General features: G+C 31.1%; 3 protein-coding genes across 3 annotated transcripts; all 3 read right to left on the bottom strand.

Annotated features, from left to right (window-relative positions):
• Positions 1-8,673: 8,673 nt before the first annotated feature.
• LOC107606644 (uncharacterized) lies at positions 8,674-9,800 on the bottom strand. Its single transcript, XM_016308684.1, has 2 exons — positions 9,682-9,800; positions 8,674-9,481 (listed from the first exon to the last, which is right to left on the bottom strand). The coding sequence occupies exons 1-2, from the start codon at positions 9,798-9,800 to the stop codon at positions 8,674-8,676; spliced, it is 927 nt and encodes a 308-aa protein (XP_016164170.1).
• A 137-nt stretch (positions 9,801-9,937) lies between these two features.
• LOC107606645 (F-box/kelch-repeat protein At3g06240-like) lies at positions 9,938-11,569 on the bottom strand. The gene is made up of 3 exons (XM_016308685.1): positions 11,207-11,569; positions 10,431-11,160; positions 9,938-9,972 (listed from the first exon to the last, which is right to left on the bottom strand). Exons 1-3 carry the CDS (start codon positions 11,567-11,569, stop codon positions 9,938-9,940), a joined length of 1,128 nt encoding a protein of 375 aa, XP_016164171.1.
• Positions 11,570-12,101: 532 nt separating this feature from the next.
• On the bottom strand, positions 12,102-13,925 carry LOC107606646 (uncharacterized). Its single transcript, XM_016308686.1, has 4 exons — positions 13,854-13,925; positions 12,625-13,593; positions 12,444-12,524; positions 12,102-12,131 (listed from the first exon to the last, which is right to left on the bottom strand). Exons 1-4 carry the CDS (start codon positions 13,923-13,925, stop codon positions 12,102-12,104), a joined length of 1,152 nt encoding a protein of 383 aa, XP_016164172.1.
• Between the last annotated feature and the right edge of the window lie 3,733 nt (positions 13,926-17,658).

Raw genomic sequence — 17,658 nt, 5'->3', positions numbered from 1 at the left:
AAAAAGATAAATAAAACTTACTTATTAAATAATAAATTTAGCTAACATGTTAAAGTTATTAATAAAAAATTATTATAAAAATATGTAAAATTTTGTTTTTAATATAATTATTATATATTTATTAAAATAAAAAATTTTAATTTTTATATTAATAGTAATTTTAGTTTGTATTCTAAAATTAAAATATATATTAGCTAAACTCAATAATACAAATAAAAATTTTATATTTGATGAAAGATGATTTTATTGGAAAAAAAAAGTTATGAAATTTTCAATAATAATAAATACAGATAATTTTTGTTTTAGATTCAAATTTAAAATATATTTTTTTAGATAATAACCAAATTTTGATGTAACATTTAATTATTAATTTTATAATATTTTTTAAAATTTTAAAAACAAAATAATATTTAATATTAAAATATATAATACTCTTTCTGCAAATTATATATTTAAATATTAAAATTACAATACGTCCTCTGTTAATTATTTTACTTTTAAAATTAAAAAAAAATTATAAAATTTAATAATTAAATATTATAGTAAAATTTAGTTAATATCTACAAAAGTTAACCTCAAATTTGGTGACAGAATATCTAATACAAAAAAAAGTCACATCTTTTATAATATTTTAATGCATAAATAAACTTTACTTTAAATAGAAAATATATCTTAATGAATATATAAGAGTAAAAATTATTTTTAATATAAAGATAAAAATAATGATTTAATTAAATATTAATATTTAAAATTAAATATATTATAATATTGTAAATGTATAAAAAATATGTTCAATACATATTTTATGTATTAGATAAAATATTGATATGTGTCTAACACATATTTTACGTATCGTTAAAATATTAACACGTGTTTAATACATATTTTATATATTGATTCTCTACTTATAATATTTATTCACTTGTAATTATATAAAATAATCCTATTTTTAATAAAATATTAATTTTTTATTTAAAAAAAATTAGCGACATAAAAATGACTTTATAATTTTTAAAAATAAAAGGTTGGGTTAATTTAACGAAAGAAAAAGAAAAATTGAAGAAAGGAATGAGAAGCAGACGTGGAGGAACTGACATAGCCATTCGTGCGGGCAAGTTGGGACAGCGCGTTAAGGGTTTGGGAAAGTGTGATTGCACGCACGTGTGCTTCAGACCTCGTGTTTCGTATCTCCCCACTGACACATCATTATATTCAACTCTTCAGGGGTAAATTTGTCAACACATTTCAAATCTACTGCACTCTTTCTTTCACTTTCCAAGAGTTTATAATTTGATTTACATAATACTTTAAATCATATATTTGTATCAATTTAGTTAGCTTTTTATGTTATTTTGATATGATTATTTGTTACTTTTAATTTTAAAAAAATTTATGTTTTAGTAGGTTGTTTTCTTATTTAAAATAAAACATAAAACTTAAATTTTATTTATTTATTTATTTAAATTTAATGCCAATATTTATTTATTATTTTTTACTTTTACATTAATTATTAATTTTAAAATATAAATATCAATAAATTATTGAAAATAATGAAAATTGTAATACTCTTTTTTTTCAATTTCATTTGGTGGTAGCTGCAAAATGAAAGTAAAAAATATACATTTTTTATTTTTTTTCATACTGATTACAAATTTGAGAAAAGTATAGTAAAAATTATGAAGTGCAAGAGTTTTTAAAATAATTGAAACTAATGCCGGTTTAAGAATAAATTACATAAACAAAATGATTTCCGTTTATAATTATTTTTAAATATTTTAAATTAAAATTAATTATATACCATGTTCTGAATATAATTCAAATTAGATTTATACTTTTTTTTTTCTCTCTTTTTAATTGGAGAGCTGTGTTTGTCTTGAAAAAGGAGTGGTAAAAGACAAAATAAAACATACAACCTAAAGATACTATAAAAGTATAAATTATAAAACATTCATGTTTCAAAAAGTACTTGCAATACCACAAAAATTTTTACCACTATATATCCAACTAGTATCATGGAGATAACTTGCTGGGTGGTAGTTCTGTTAGTTTAAGGACAACTACATTGTGTGTGTTTGGATTACAGTTTAGAAACACGAGTTTGAATAAAATTGATTTTGCAAACTTGATTTTGATGAAAAGTAAGTTTGCGTTAAAGTGATTTATGTTTGGCAATCTTTGCTTCAAAATGAATTATAGTAAAATAAATGTTGTTTGGATTATACTACTCAAAATTACTTTTAGATAAAAAATTATTAAAATAGACACCAACTTAAATAATTTTTGTATATTATCTTATCATTTTAATTTAGATAATTGAATAGATCTTATTAATTAATCTATAATAAAATTAATATTTATACACTAAAATAAAAATAATATATAAAAATTGGCAAAATATATTTTTAATTAAAACTAACAAAATATAAATTTTAGAGAGTACTAAGAATAATAAAAAAAATTAAATATTTATCTTGGTAATAATTGAAATAAATCAAAAAAATTTTTATGATATTTTTTATATAGTATATTTTTAGTACTCTTAGTACTCTTTTTTAATATGCTATAATTTATTATTATTATTATTTACAATTAATTTTTTGTTTAATTTACTTTACCTAATAGATCAATAAATTATATTATAAAAAGATAATAAAAATAATACAAAAAAATTACAATTATAAAAGTGTATAATATCAAATAAATAATTAATAAAAAATAAAAATAATAAATAATAAAAAAAGAGAGTTAATGTAAACAAAAATAATAAAAATTCCATAAATAATATAATAACATGCATAAAAGATAAAGTTGGTAAAAGGTAAATAAAGATGGAGTATTGATGGCTAGAAGCCCGTTGGTGAAACGCAGAAGCTTAAAATTATAGCTTCTTGAAAACCATGGTTTTGAAAGCTAAATCACTTCTGCGTTCATGGATCAAAAGTTTTTCAAACCAAAAATTGAAGCTTTCAAAAAGGCTAAACGTGCTTTTTTTTCTTGTAACGCGTTTGCCAAATACACCCGTTATAAAATCAATTGAGATTTAAAATTATACCATTATAATAATTAAGATTTATTCATATGTGTAATTTTTTAATATAAATTATTATAAGTTGTAATATTTTATTTTTTTATATGTAGTCCGTCTTACGTCATTACGATTTACGTATAACATTATATAAAAATATAAAATCATTATAAATTGTAACGATTTATGAAGATAAAATGACGAAACAAAAATCACTACGACATATATTAATTGTTAGAATATAATTAGAATCAATTAGTATTACTTAGTATATCTGAATATTTATTACAGGAGATTATGTTTTTATTATTACGATTCTCTTAGTACCTATAAATACCTTTTTATATTATATCATTTCACGTAATTTGAATAGACAACTAGAATACACTCAATAATACACAAACCCTTTCTCCAATCTAGTCTCTTATTTTTAACATGGTATCCTCCTTGAAGATGATATGCTGTTTTTCTTTTGGTGAAATCACCGTATTTTTCACACTTTTTCTATATTCCATTTTTCCTTTCTTTTTGTCACTCCTTTGATACTTTTTCACCTCACCTGTTCTCTCTGTCTTGTATTTTTTTTCGAGTTGAATGACCAAACACCATTGTCATCCGCTACTTACCTATTCTCACGAAGAAATCATATAGTTTTCACTCTCTTTCGGCAGTTCCGTCTGCGTTCTCTCGTGGCAGTTCCATATCTGCGTTCTCTTGTGGCAGTTCTATTTGTGTTCTCTCGTGACAGTTCCGTCTGCGTTTTCTCGTGGCAGTTCCGTCTGCGTTTCGTCTATGTTATGTCTGCGTTTCTTTCCGACAGTTCCGTCTGCACTTCCTTCAGATAGCGACAGTTCCGTCTGCGCTTCCTTCCGGCAGTTCCGTCTGCACCCGTTTTATCAATTTATGCAGTTTTTTTTCTTTATTACAGGAGATTACGTTTTTATTATTACGATTCTTTTAGTACCTATAAATACCTTTTTATATTGTATCATTCTACATAACTTGAATAGACAACTAGAATACACTCAATAATACAGAAATCATTTTTCCAATCTAGTCTCTTGTTTCTAACAATAATAAAGGAAAAGAAAAATAAAAATACAATTCGCAATGAGTGATAATAGTTTATGTTAAGTGTTATCCTAAACAAATAAATTCTTTTTTTAGCAATTTAATTTATCATTGTAATTTATTTGATTTGTATTATTTTTTTAATTTTTTTTTTGCTTTAAGATCTTATAAAAAATATGAAAACGATAACTGCAATGATCAATTAAATAGTATGTTCATTATTATCTACCATTTCTAATTCATCATTACATATAACATACCTACCACTCATTTAAAATTATACATATAGAAAATCAATGGTCAATTAAATTTTTATTTTTGATAATGTCACCTTTTACATGATTTTCTTTAAAAAAAAATGAGTGACATTATCAAATAAAATAAAAGTGATGTTATTATCTCTTATAAATAAACTATTTTTTTTGTTTTACAATAATAACAAAAATATGCCAATACAACGATAAGAAAATACATTAAGACTTCATAAGATAAATAAATTGAAACAAGCACATGATCATAAAAAAATTACATTTACACTTTGTGGTAGAAAATAATCTAAAACAAGTACATAAATTATAAAAAGAAGAGTTATACTATATTTTTTTTAGGATAATATTGAAAGCATAAACTACCACTCTATTGCGGTTTATGCTTTTATTTTTCTTCTTCGTAAATAACTATGATTTGTAGTAGTTTCTACTTTATTGAATTACAGCGATTTATAATTTGCATGATGTTTTACATAAATTATGATTATCTAAGACGGATTACATATAAAAAGTTAAAACGTTACGACTCGTAGCAGTTTATATAAAAAAATTACACACGTATATAAACAAATTTCATTTGTTATAATTGTGTAATTTTAAATGTCAATTGATTTAATAATGTAATTTATCCTTAGTTTAATTTTAAAAAAATTATATATACTTTAAATTAGTTTTCAAAAGTCTTCTTAAATATTTTTTTAAAAAAAATTATTTATCTGCTTTCAATAAAAAACAGTTTATTATTGACATAATTGATCATAGTAATTACTCACATTTATAAATAAGAAAAAAGTTTGAAGTGTTGTGTATTAAACTACTCTTCCACTTTAGCCTACGACAACAATAAAGAAGTCTCGTGGCACATAAATTTAGTCCAATAGAATACATAAATTCAATTACAATTTTAGTCTTTATTATTTTATCTTATCTTATTTTATCTTTATCTTATCTTTAGTTGCTCTTATCTTATCTTTATTTGTTTTTATCTTTCATAGAACAATGTTCTATATATATTTTGTTTTACCCTCATAGTTTACAATACACTTCAGTACAATTCAATCAATCAATAATCAATAAAAGTTCGCATTTTTTTCTTTTCTTATTCTTTCACAATTTTATCATGGTATCAGAGCCATGATATCCTCCTTGAGGAGGATATATAAGTTAGAAATCACCATGCTTCTTTCTCAACCTCCTCCCACAATAAATAATCATAGATTTAGTTACATGCATCCAAGTGAAAATCCTACCACAGTTTTGGTTATCCCGGTTCTTTACCAGATTTTCCGTCTGCGCCTCCTTTTTTCCGGCAGTTTCGTCTGCATTCTGTTTCAGTAGTTTAATCTACATTCTGTTTTAGCAATTCCATCTGCACTCTTATCGCGCTCTATGCGCCCTCTTTTATTGCGCTCTACGCGCGTATTTTTTCTTTTTTTTTAAACTATGACATATATTCACAAATTGACATTTAACTGCCGTGTTACTGCACCTGTATCAAAATCTATTTAATTGACTAAAATGCTCAAACAATGATTCAAGAAATAAAAAATTTTCATGGAGTCTGAACCACATCAAGAACATGTTGCATTTGCAAATTTGCAGTCAACCTTAAAATCTTCTACATTATTCTCCTTGCTTATACAAAGAACTGTGCTCCTTCATTTCTTACTTGGGATGATAAAGATCATCTTGAGTTCCCCATAATAATAAGAGAAAATTATTATTATTATAAAAATTAAAATTGTTAATCATACAATGGAACTAAATTCAACCACGGCAAAAAAAATTTCAGAATCTAAATATATTTGATATTAAATAAAATTCAGAGTCTTGTTCATCCTCTAATTATGTAAACCTAATTAAGTCATTTATAATGTGTCTAATTCTAACTTTTTCGACTTGGTCATGTTTCCTTAATTGTAGATAAGGACGCAAATTTTTGGCATCAATTCCACAAAGACGAAGAGTATCTGAATAAGGAACAAAACGAACAAATGTAGAGTTACACCCATGGTCACAAAATTTCGAGAGCACCATATATTTCTCACTAGTTAAACCATATGCATAGACCTTTTTGTTTGTAGCAAAAACAAGATCACCATTCAAAATGGTAAAGCCTCTGATCTCAGGGTTCTGTTCCACTAAAGCCATTCCTTTCACTCTCACCTTCATGATCCTTCTCCACGAACTCGATTCATAGTTTGTTAGAATCCAAACCGTAAACACACGCTTTCTCAATCTCACTAAGCAAATAGTTTGATGGCCAACAACTGCTCCCCACTTGAAAATATTCATATAGCAACTGTCATCATGGGAGCCCCTTCTTGCTTCTTTAGGAACCCTTAACAATTTGGTTTCAACACGTTCTTATTCATCGCCATTCGTGATTTTATAAGACATGATATAATGCCTAAAATGAGTGCTATCTTTAGCAAGATAACTGTAGCAATCCGAGATGAAGTGAATGGCGCCATTGCAAATCACAGGCATGTCAAATTTCAAAACCCTAGATCCAGCAAAGAAATGGTTCTTCCTTAAGCTCCATGCACCTTGTTTATGACTATAAACATGGCAATCAAAATTTGAACTCCAATCTTCATTGTCAAAAAGAATCAACCTGTAATCATCAGAGTCGCATTCTAGTGTCATGGAGACACTATGAAGATTCCCTCGCTGCTGCAAGTGGTTGGGGTAGGGAATGTGTAAAAGGTAACAAGTTGCTGGATTGATGATAAATAATTCTGTTCCATAAAGACAGAGGAGTAAACCGCTGCTTGAGCTTAGAATCTTGAGCCGCGAGCTTGTGAATCGTAGCATGTTTTCAGGGACGCCGGAGGAAAGTTCCTCTCCCCAGCAAAGGATGCAACTCGACACAGTCGTTGTGATTCAGAATGTCATCTCTTTGAATGAAGAAGCATGAAGGACGATCTTTCTTCAATGAGTTTTCTGCTTGTTTTGCTACAAAGTATGGAGTTTTTGGAAGCTCTGAAAAGAGTTTTGAAGAAGATTTGAAATTGTGAATTGCTTTTGCAGGTAACCAAGAAAATATCTCTATTAACTCATCGTTAAACATTGTAGCCATTGTGATCAAAATCAACGATGACTTACTTGTTTGAAAGCCAAGAATGAAAATTTTATCATGGTATCAGAGTCATGGTATCCTCCTTGAGGAGGATATATAAGTTAGAAATCACCATGCTTCTTTTTCAACCTCCTCCCACAATAAATAATCATAGATTTAGTTACATGCATCCAAGTGAAAATCCCACCACAGTTTTGGTTATTCCGGTTCTTTACCAGCAATTCCGTCTGCGCTTCCTTTCTTCCGGCAGTTTCGTCTGTATTCTGTTTCAGCAGTTTAATCTGTATTCCATTTTAGCAGTTCCATCTGCACTCTTATCGCGCTCTATGCGCCCTCTTTCTTGTCGCGCTCTACGCGCCCTCTTTTATTGCGCTCTACGCGCGTATTTTTTCTTTTTTTTTTCTTTTTTTACTTTTTTTTAAACTATGGCATATATTCACAAGTTGACATTTAACTGCCCTATTACTGTACCTGTATCAAAATCTATTTAATTGACTAAAATGGTCAAACAATGATTCAAGAAATAAAAAATTTTCATGGAGCCTAAACCACATCAAGAACATGCTGCATTTGCAAATTCACTGTCAATCTTAAAATTCTTCCACATTATTCTCCTTGCTTATACAAAGAACTGTGCTCCTTTATTTCCTACTTGGGATGATAAAGATCATCTTGAATTTCCCATAATAATAAGAGAAAATTATTATTATTATAAAAATTAAAATTGTTAATCATACAATGGAACTAAATTCAACCACAGCAAAAAAAAATTCAGAATCTAAATATATTTGATATTAAATAAAATTCAGAGTCTTGTTCATCCTCTAATTATGTAAACCTAATTATGTCATTTATAATGTGTCTAATTCTAACTTTTTCGACTTGGTCATGTTTCCTTAATTGTAGATAAGGACGCAAATTTTTGGCACCAATTCCACATGGACGAAGAGTATCTAAATAAGGAACAAAACGAACAAAAGTAGAGTCACACCCATGGTCACAAATTTTCGAGAGCACCATATATTTTTCACTAGTTAAACCATATGCATAGACATTTTTGTTCGTAGCAAAAACAAGATCACCATTCAAAACGGTAAAGCCTCTGATCTCAGGGTTCTGTTCCACGAAACCCATTCCTTTCACTCTCACCTTCATGATCCTTCTCCACGAACTCGATTCATAGTCTGCTAGAATCCAAACCGTAAACACACGCTTTCTCAATCTCACTAAGCAAATAGTTTGATGGCCAGCAACTGCTCCCTACTTGAAATATTCATATTGCAACTGTCATCATGGGAGCCCCTTCTTGCTTCTTTAGGAACCCTTAACAACCTAGTTTCAATACGTTCATCTTCATCGCCATTCGTGATTTTATAAGACATGATATAAGGCCTAAAATGAGTGCTATCTTTAGCAAGATAACTGTAGCAATCCGAGATGAAGTGAATGGCGCCATTGCAAATCACAGGCATGTCAAATTTCAAATCCCTAGATCCAGCAAAGAAACGGTTCTTCCTTAAGCTCCAAGCACCTTGTTTATGACTATAAACATGGCAATCAAAATGTGAACTCCAATCTTCATTGTCAAAAAGAATCAACCTGTAATCATGAGAGTCGTATTCCAGTGTCATGGAGACACTATGAAGATTCCCTCGCTGTTGCAAGTGGTTGGGGGTGGGAAATGTGTAAAGGTAACAAGTTGCTGGATTGATGATAAATAATTCTGTTCCATGAAGACAGAGGAGTAAATCGTTGCTTGAGCTTAGAATCTTGAGCCGCGAGCTTGCGATGAATCGTAGCATGTTTTCAGGGACGCCGGAGGAAAGTTCCTCTCCCGGAAAAGGATGCAACTCGATGCAGTCGTTGTGATTCAGAATGTCATCTCTTTGAATGAAGAAGCATGAAAGACAATCTTTCTTCAATGAGTTTTCTGCTTGTTTTGCTACAAAGTATGGAGTTTCTGGAAGCTCTGAAAAGAGTTTTGAAGAAGATTTGAGTTGTGGATTGCTTTTGCAGGTAACCAAGACAATATATCTATTAACTCATCGTTAGACATTGTAGACCATTGTGATCAAGGTCAACGATGACTTACTTGTTTGAAAGCCAAGAATGAAAATTTTACCATGGTATCAGAGCTATGGTATCCTCCTTGAGGAGGATATATAAGTTAGAAATCACCATGTTTCTTTTTCAACCTCCTCCCACAATAAATAATCATAGATTTAGTTACATACATCCAAGTGAAAATCCTACCACAGTTTTGATTATCCCGGTTCTTTACCAGCAATTCCGTCTGCATCTCCTTTCTTCTGGCAGTTCCGTCTGCATTCTGTTTCTGCAGTTTAATCTGCATTCTGTTTTAACAGTTTCGTCTAAACTCTTATCGCGCTCTATGCGCCCTCTTTCTTGTAGCGCTCTACGCGCCCTCTTTTATTGCGCTCTACACGTGTATTTTTTATTTTTTTTATTTTTTTAAACTATGGCATATATTCACAAGTTGACAGTTAACTGCCCTGTTACTGCACCTGTATCAAAATATATTTAATTGAATTAAATGCTCAAACAATGATTCAGGAAATAAAAAATTTCATGGAGCCTGAACCACATCAAGAACATGCTGCATTTGCAAATTCGCAGTCAACCTTAAAATTTTTTCACATTATTCTCCTTGCTTATACAAAGAACTGTGCTCCTTCATTTCCTACTTGGGATGATAAAGATCATCTTGAGTTCCCCATTATAATAAGGGAAAATTATTATTATTATAAAAATTAAAATTGTTAATCATACAATGGAACTAAATTCAACCACGGCAAAAAAAAAATTCAGAATCTAAATATATTTGATATTAAATAAAATTCAAAGTCTTGTTCATCCTCTAATTATGTAAACCTAATTAAGTCATTTATAATGTGTCTAATTCTAACTTTTTCGACTTGGTCATGTTTCCTTAATTATAGATAAGGACGCAAATTTTTCGCACCAATTCCACATGGACGAAGAGTATCTGAATTAGGAACAAAACCAACAAATGTAGAGTCACACCCATGGTCACAAATTTTCAAGAGCACCATATATTTCTCACTAGTTAAAACATATGCATAGACCTTTTTGTTCGTAGCAAAAACAAGATCACCATTCAAAATGGTAAAGCCTCTGATCTCAGGGTTCTGTTCCACTAAACCCATTCTTTTCACTCTCACCTTCATGATCCTTCTCCACGAACTCGATTCATAGTTTGCTAGAATCCAAACCGTAAACACACGCTTTCTCAATCTCACTAAGCAAATAGTTTGATGGCCAGCAACTGCTCCCCACTTGAAAATATTCATATCGTAACTGTCATCATGGGAGCCCCTTCTTGCTTCTTTAGGAACCTTTAACAACTTGGTTTCAACACGTTCATCTTCATCGCCATTCGTGATTTTATAAGACATGATATAAGGCCTAAAATGAGTGCTATCTTTAGCAAGATAACTGTAGCAATCCGAGATGAAGTGAATGGCGCCATTGCAAATCACAGGCATGTCAAATTTCAAATCCCTAGATCCAGCAAAGAAACGGTTCTTCCTTAAGCTCCAAGCACCTTGTTTATGACTATAAACATGGCAATCAAAATGTGAACTCCAATCTTCATTGTCAAAAAGAATCAACCTGTAATCATCAGAGTCGCATTCCAGTGTCATGGAGACACTATGAAGATTCTCTCGCTGCTGCAAGTGGTTGGGGGTGGGGAATGTGTAAAAGGTAACAAGTTACTGGATTGATGATAAATAATTCTGTTCCATGAAGATAGAGGAGTAAACCGTTGCTTGAGCTTAGAATCTTGAGCCGCGAGCTTGCGATGAATTGTAGCATGTTTTCAGGGACGCCGGAAGAAAGTTCCTCTTCCGGCAAAGGATGCAACTCGACGCAGTCGTTGTGATTCAGAATGTCATCTCTTTGAATGAAGAAGCATGAAGGACGATCTTTCTTCAATGAGTTTTCTGCTTGTTTTGCTACAAAGTATGGAGTTTCTGGAAGCTGTGAAAAGAGTTTTGAAGAAGATTTGAGTTTGTGGATTGCTTTTGCAGGTAACCAAGACAATATCTCTATTAACTCATCGTTAGCCATTGTAGCCATTGTGATCAAGATCAACGATGACTTACTTGTTTGAAAGCCAAGAATGAAAATTTTATCATGGTATCAGAGCCATGGTATCCTCCATGAGGAGGATATATAAGTTAGAAATCACCATGCTTCTTTTTCAACCTCCTCCCACAATAAATAATCATAGATTTAGTTATATGCATCCAAGTGAAAATCCTACCACAGTTTTTGTTATCCCGATTCTTTACCAGCAATTCTGTCTGCGTCTCCTTTCTTTCGGCAGTTCCGTCTGCATTCTATTTCAACAGTTTAATCTGCATTCTATTTTAGGAGTTCCATCTGCACTCTTATCGCGCTCCATGCGCCCTCTTTCTTGTCGCCTCTACGCGCCCTCTTTTATTACGCTCTACGCGCGTATTTTTTCTTTTTTTTCTTTTGTTTTCTTTTTTTAAAACTATGTCATATATTCACAAGTTGACATTTAACTGCCCTGTTACTGTTCCTGTATCAAAATCTATTTAATTGACTAAAATGCTCAAACAATGATTCAAGAAATAAAAATTTTTCATGGTGCCTGAACCACATCAAGAACATGCTGCATTTGCAAATTCGCAGTCAATCTTAAAATTTTTCCACATTATTCTCGATGCTTATACAAAGAACTGTGCTCCTTCATTTCCTACTTGGGATGATAAAGATCATCTTGAGTTCCCCATAATAGTAAGAGAAAATTATTATTATTATTATATAAATTAAAATTGTTAATCATACAATGGAACTAAATTCAACTACGGCATAAAAAATTTCAAAATCTAAATATATTTTATATTAAATAAAATTTAGAGATTTGTTCATCCTCTAATTATGTAAACCTAATTAAGTCATTTATAATGTGTCTAATTCTAACTTTTTCGACTTGGTCATGTTTCCTTAATTGTAGATAAGGACGCAAAATTTTTTGCACCAATTCCACATAGACGAAGAGTATCTGAATAAAGAACAAAACGAACAAATGTAGAGTCACACCCATGGTCACAAATTTTCGAGAGCACCATATATTTCTCACTTGTTAAACCATATGCATAGACCTTTTTGTTCGTAGCAAAAACAAGATCACCATTCAAAATGGTAAAGCGTCTGATCTCAGGGTTCTGTTCCACTAAACCCATTCCTTTCACTCTCACCTTCATAATCCTTCTCCACGAACTCGATTCATAGTTTGCTAGAATCCAAACCGTAAATACACGCTTTCTCAATTTCACTAAGAAAATAGTTTGATGGCCATCAACTGCTCCCCACTTGAAAATATTCATATCGCAACTGTCATCATGGGAGCCCCTTCTTGCATCTTTAGGAACCCTTAACAACTTGGTTTCAACACGTTCATCTTCATCGCCATTCGTGATTTTATAAGACATGATATAATACCTAAAATGAGTGCTATCTTTAGCAAGATAACTATAGCAATCCGAGATGAAGTGAATAGCGCCATTGCAAATCACAGGCATGCCAAATTTCAAATCCCTAAGTCCAGCAAAGAAACGGTTATTCCTTAAGCTCCAAACACTTTGTTTATGACTATAAACATGGCAATCAAAATGTGAACTCCAATCTTCATTGTAAAAAAGAATCAACCTGTAATCCTCAGAGTCGTATTCCAGTGTCATGGAGACACTATGAAGATTCCCTCGCTGCTGCAAGTGGTTGGGGAGGGGAATATGTAAAAGGTAACAAGTTGCTGGAATGGTGATAAATAATTCTGTTCCATGAAGACAAAGGAGTAAACCGTTGCTTGAGCTTAGAATCATGAGCCGCGAGCTTGCGATGAATCGTAGCATGTTTTCAGGGACACAGGAGGAAAGTTCCTCTCCCGGCAAAGGATGCAACTCGACGCAGTCGTTGTGATTCAGAATGTCATCTCTTTGAATGAAGAAGCATGAAGGACGATCTTTCTTCAATGAGTTTTCTGCTTGTTTTGCTACAAAGTATGGAGTTTCTGGAAGCTCTGAAAAGAGTTTTGAAGAAGATTTGAGTTTGTGGATCGCTTTTGCAGGTAACTAAGACAATATCTCTATTAACTCATCGTTAGACATTGTAGCCATTATAATCAAAATCAAGGATGACTTATTTGTTTGAAAGCCAAGAATGAAAATTTTATCATGGTATCAGAGTCATGGTATCCTCCTTGAGGAGGATATATAAGTTAGAAATCACCATGCTTCTTTTTCAACCTCCTCCCACAATAAATAATCATAGATTTAGTTACATGCATCCAAGTGAAAATCCTACCACAGTTTTGGTTATTCCAGTTCTTTACCAGCCATTCTATCTGCGCCTCCTTTCTTCCGGCAGTTTCGTCTGCATTCTGTTTCAACAGTTTTATCTGCATTCTGTTTTAGCAATTCCATCTGCACTCTTATCACTCTCTATGCGCCCTCTTTCTTGTCGCGCTCTACGCGCCCTCTATCATAATTTTTTTGAGTTGGTTTAGTGTTTACCTCATTAATCCGCTTAAATAAGTGTTGGAGATTTGAATCTCACTTCATACATACAGTAACTCATTAGTTAGCGACAAACTTTTAAACGAAGCTCAAATATGCGAATTAGTTTTTGGCTGAACACCAAAAAAAAAAAACTTAAATCCTTTAAAATAGTAATTTAGATGTCATCATATTTTTCTTCTAGAATTAAATAAAAGAAAACGAGGAATTTAATTTATAAAGTACACTAATTAATAACAAGATATTCGAAATTATCTTCTTAAGGACATTCATTTAAAAATGGAAGCCAATAATAATAAGTAGTCGTATGATGATATCCAGTGATGAAATCAATAATTGGAGTAATTGGAATTCCTTATAAAGGGTGAAGGGAAGAGATATAGAAGGGTAGTTAAAATAAAACAAAAGAATACGTCAAAGCAAGTTGAATTTGATAGAGAATGTTGTTTCGTCCCATATATTCAGAGGTAAATATGATGCAAGATTTTAGATAAGATTTCGTGGTCCTTCTCAGCTTTAAATTAAAGAAAGGGGGAGACATAAGCATCGCAAAAACGCAAAGTGTAATAACACTCACTTTGCCCACTCGCATGTGTTGTGGTCATTGGGGGACCTCTCACTTTGTTTTCTTGCCAACCAAACAAGTGAAACAACTTCATTAATTTTTCAAAATGTTCATGTCCTTCTGGTTACTTTCTTTTTCTTTTTTCTTCCTACTTTTCCTTCTAATAATGTATTTCCAGAGGGAAAAATTTACTTACTATGTCGGCAATTGCACATAGAAAATATATATATAATCCTAGAATGCATGCATTGCAATTTCCATATGGTAAAGTTGTGTTCCATTTTCTTCGGAGCATTGTTTACAATTAATTCTTGGAAGGTTAATTTTACGGAAAAATGAAGCATATAATTTTTTAGGGTGAAAATTCAAATGCAATCAACTTCACGTGAAGTTGATAACTGAGAGTCGTTAGATAAAATTTTAATCAAATCATTCAAATTATTTAACGACTCTCAACTATCAACTTCACGTGAAGTTGACTGCACATGAGTTTTCACCAATTTTTTAGTGATGGAATTCTAATTTCTTCTATATTATTTATGAAAAATGTTATATATAGGCACTATTTTTGTGAATATTCATTGATATAATTTTTATTTTTTTGTATTAAAAATGATTGATAAAAAGTAAAAGAAATAAAAAATGTATTCTTTATACCATAAAAAACATGCAATAAAAGAGTATATAAAAAAAATAGTGTAAGCATATTTGTCAAAATTCACTGTTGATAGATAAAACTTTTACCGCGGTAAGCCGATTTAATGTAGGTTTTATTTATGGAGATGTGGTATGAGTTAGAGTAGTTGAAATGATTACGCAACAACTTTAGAAAGCATATAGTAGATGCATGGCGTAAACATTTTATAGCCACACATCTAAATATTAAACTTCTGCGTAGAAAAATAAAATTGAAACATTGTTGAAAATATATAAGACTTGAAGTATTTTACCATGGAAAATTTGAAATATAATTCATGAGAACGAAGCTAGCCAGATGTAAATTAAATAACCTCTACTATTATGAGAATTTTTTTAGCAAATGATTTATTATTTATAGTATTTCGACAAACATGCACATTAAACATATACCCAGCCTAATTATTTTTCATCACAAACAAAAAAGAATCACTAGTACTTGGTACACTAGTGCACGGATCGTACCACATTTGATAAAGAAATTGAGAAAACTAAGTTTCATGTTTATTTACTTTTATGTTTATTGTTTTTATGTTGTTGTATTTTTGCATTATTATTTATTTTGTTCTCATTGTATGTATTTATGGTGTGGATTTCATCTATCACTAACTTTGTGGTGGTGAGCTATATGATGGGGCCTTGGAATATGAAAAGTATGATATGAATATTTCACTTAAATCCACATATGATATGCAAATTGCTCCATAATGTTTATAGTAGCCAACAAGTATGTAGTGTCACAATCTCACGTGGACAAGATGCCTTTTATTATTAATATTATTGCACACCGCACACAATATATATACCTTGATTCAGACTTGCATTTGCATATCAATTGGAGTTTCCTATTTGTTCCTTCTTTTTTCTTTTTCCTTACTAAAGTTTCATTCAGCCTAAGAGATAGAAAGAATTAGTTAGAGGAGAAAATAAGAAAATATTAATAAAGTCTCTTAGCATTATCTAATAGAGTGTTCATGTTTGACTCAGCCCATATCTCACTTGATAGTTTTATCAAGTCACTTTTTTAGATCTTTATCTTAAAGCGACGATGAAATCCTAATATTTTTGAGACACATTGAGATTGGATTCAGATCGAGTATAAGTCACGTTTAAACCTAGACATAATAGAGCATATCAGTCGCCAATGACCACCATCACCCTCTTCCTCTCACCTTTTAATCCGAACCTCAACTACGGTGATTGCAACTCAATAGTATTTGAATTCGGAGTGAAAAAGAGTTAAAAAATATGATATTTAAATTTGGAGATAGATATATTGGAGAAAAGAAAATTTTTTCATTTAAGGAAAAATAATATTTGTTGCAAAAAAAAAAAAAAGGTCCATTCTAAATGTTAAAATTTATTAAAAACAATTTCGGCAAGAATAATTTTTTTGGGGATAAGTATTTTGGGGGTTAAGTACGATTTTGGTTCTAAAATATAGGTCGAAAATTTTTTTTATCCCTAACTTTTTTTTGCATACAGAATCGTCCCTAAGGTTTAACTTGGTTTTAAAATCCTTCTTCGGATCAAAATACCCTTCTCTTTCTTCATTAAAATACTCAATTTTTATTCTTCTTTTTCTTCTTCTCCATCACAACATATGTTCTTCTTTTTCTTCTTCTTTAACTAAAAGTTCAACAAAATTTTAACAGAATTTCAACAACAACAACAAAATTTCAACTAACAAATATCAAAAAATTAAAAACAGAATTTCAACTAGAAAAATATCAAAAGCATAAGAATGAAATTAGAATCAGAAGTAGAAAAAACAGAAGCAAAAAATAATGAAATCAATAAGAATAGAATCAGAGTCAACAACAACAATGTGATTAACAAAACAAACAAATCTAACAATGTAATTAATAAAAGAAACAGAAGCAGAATAAGTGGAGTTGCAGTGGTAGTGTTGGCCGCTGTTGGTGGAGGTGAAACAAGGGTTGTTCTCTGTGTCTGGTTCAACGAGAGAGAAGCTGATGAAGATGCTGACGTCGCCGGCAGCTTGATAGAGAAAAGAGGTCGGTTTTGATGGTCACTGTTTAGTAAGGAAACTAAGGATGGACAGGGGTGAACGGCTAGGTTGGGAAGGGATGAAGGAAGGAGACGTCGCGGCGGCCTGGGTGTCGACGGCAGCGCTAGGGATCGGGGGGTCGTTTTGGGTTCGCGGAGAGGGGGATAGAGAGCTCGCCGCGACGGAGCTAGCGTGAAAGGGAGAAGAAGGAGGAAGACAAGGAGACGTGTGATGGCGCTGTAGTGCGAAAAGGAGAAGAAGAATGGTGTCGATTCCCTCCCCCCTTCCCCCTCCCCCATCCCCCTCCTTCTTCTTCCCTCTCCCTTTATCTGTTTCTTTCTCTTTTTTT

Source organism: Arachis ipaensis, chromosome B7, assembly GCF_059453495.1.
Source record: "Arachis ipaensis isolate K30076 ecotype BB chromosome B7, ASM5945349v1, whole genome shotgun sequence".
Taxonomy (NCBI): domain Eukaryota; kingdom Viridiplantae; phylum Streptophyta; class Magnoliopsida; order Fabales; family Fabaceae; genus Arachis; species Arachis ipaensis.
This window is presented reverse-complemented; position numbering and strand designations above follow the sequence as displayed.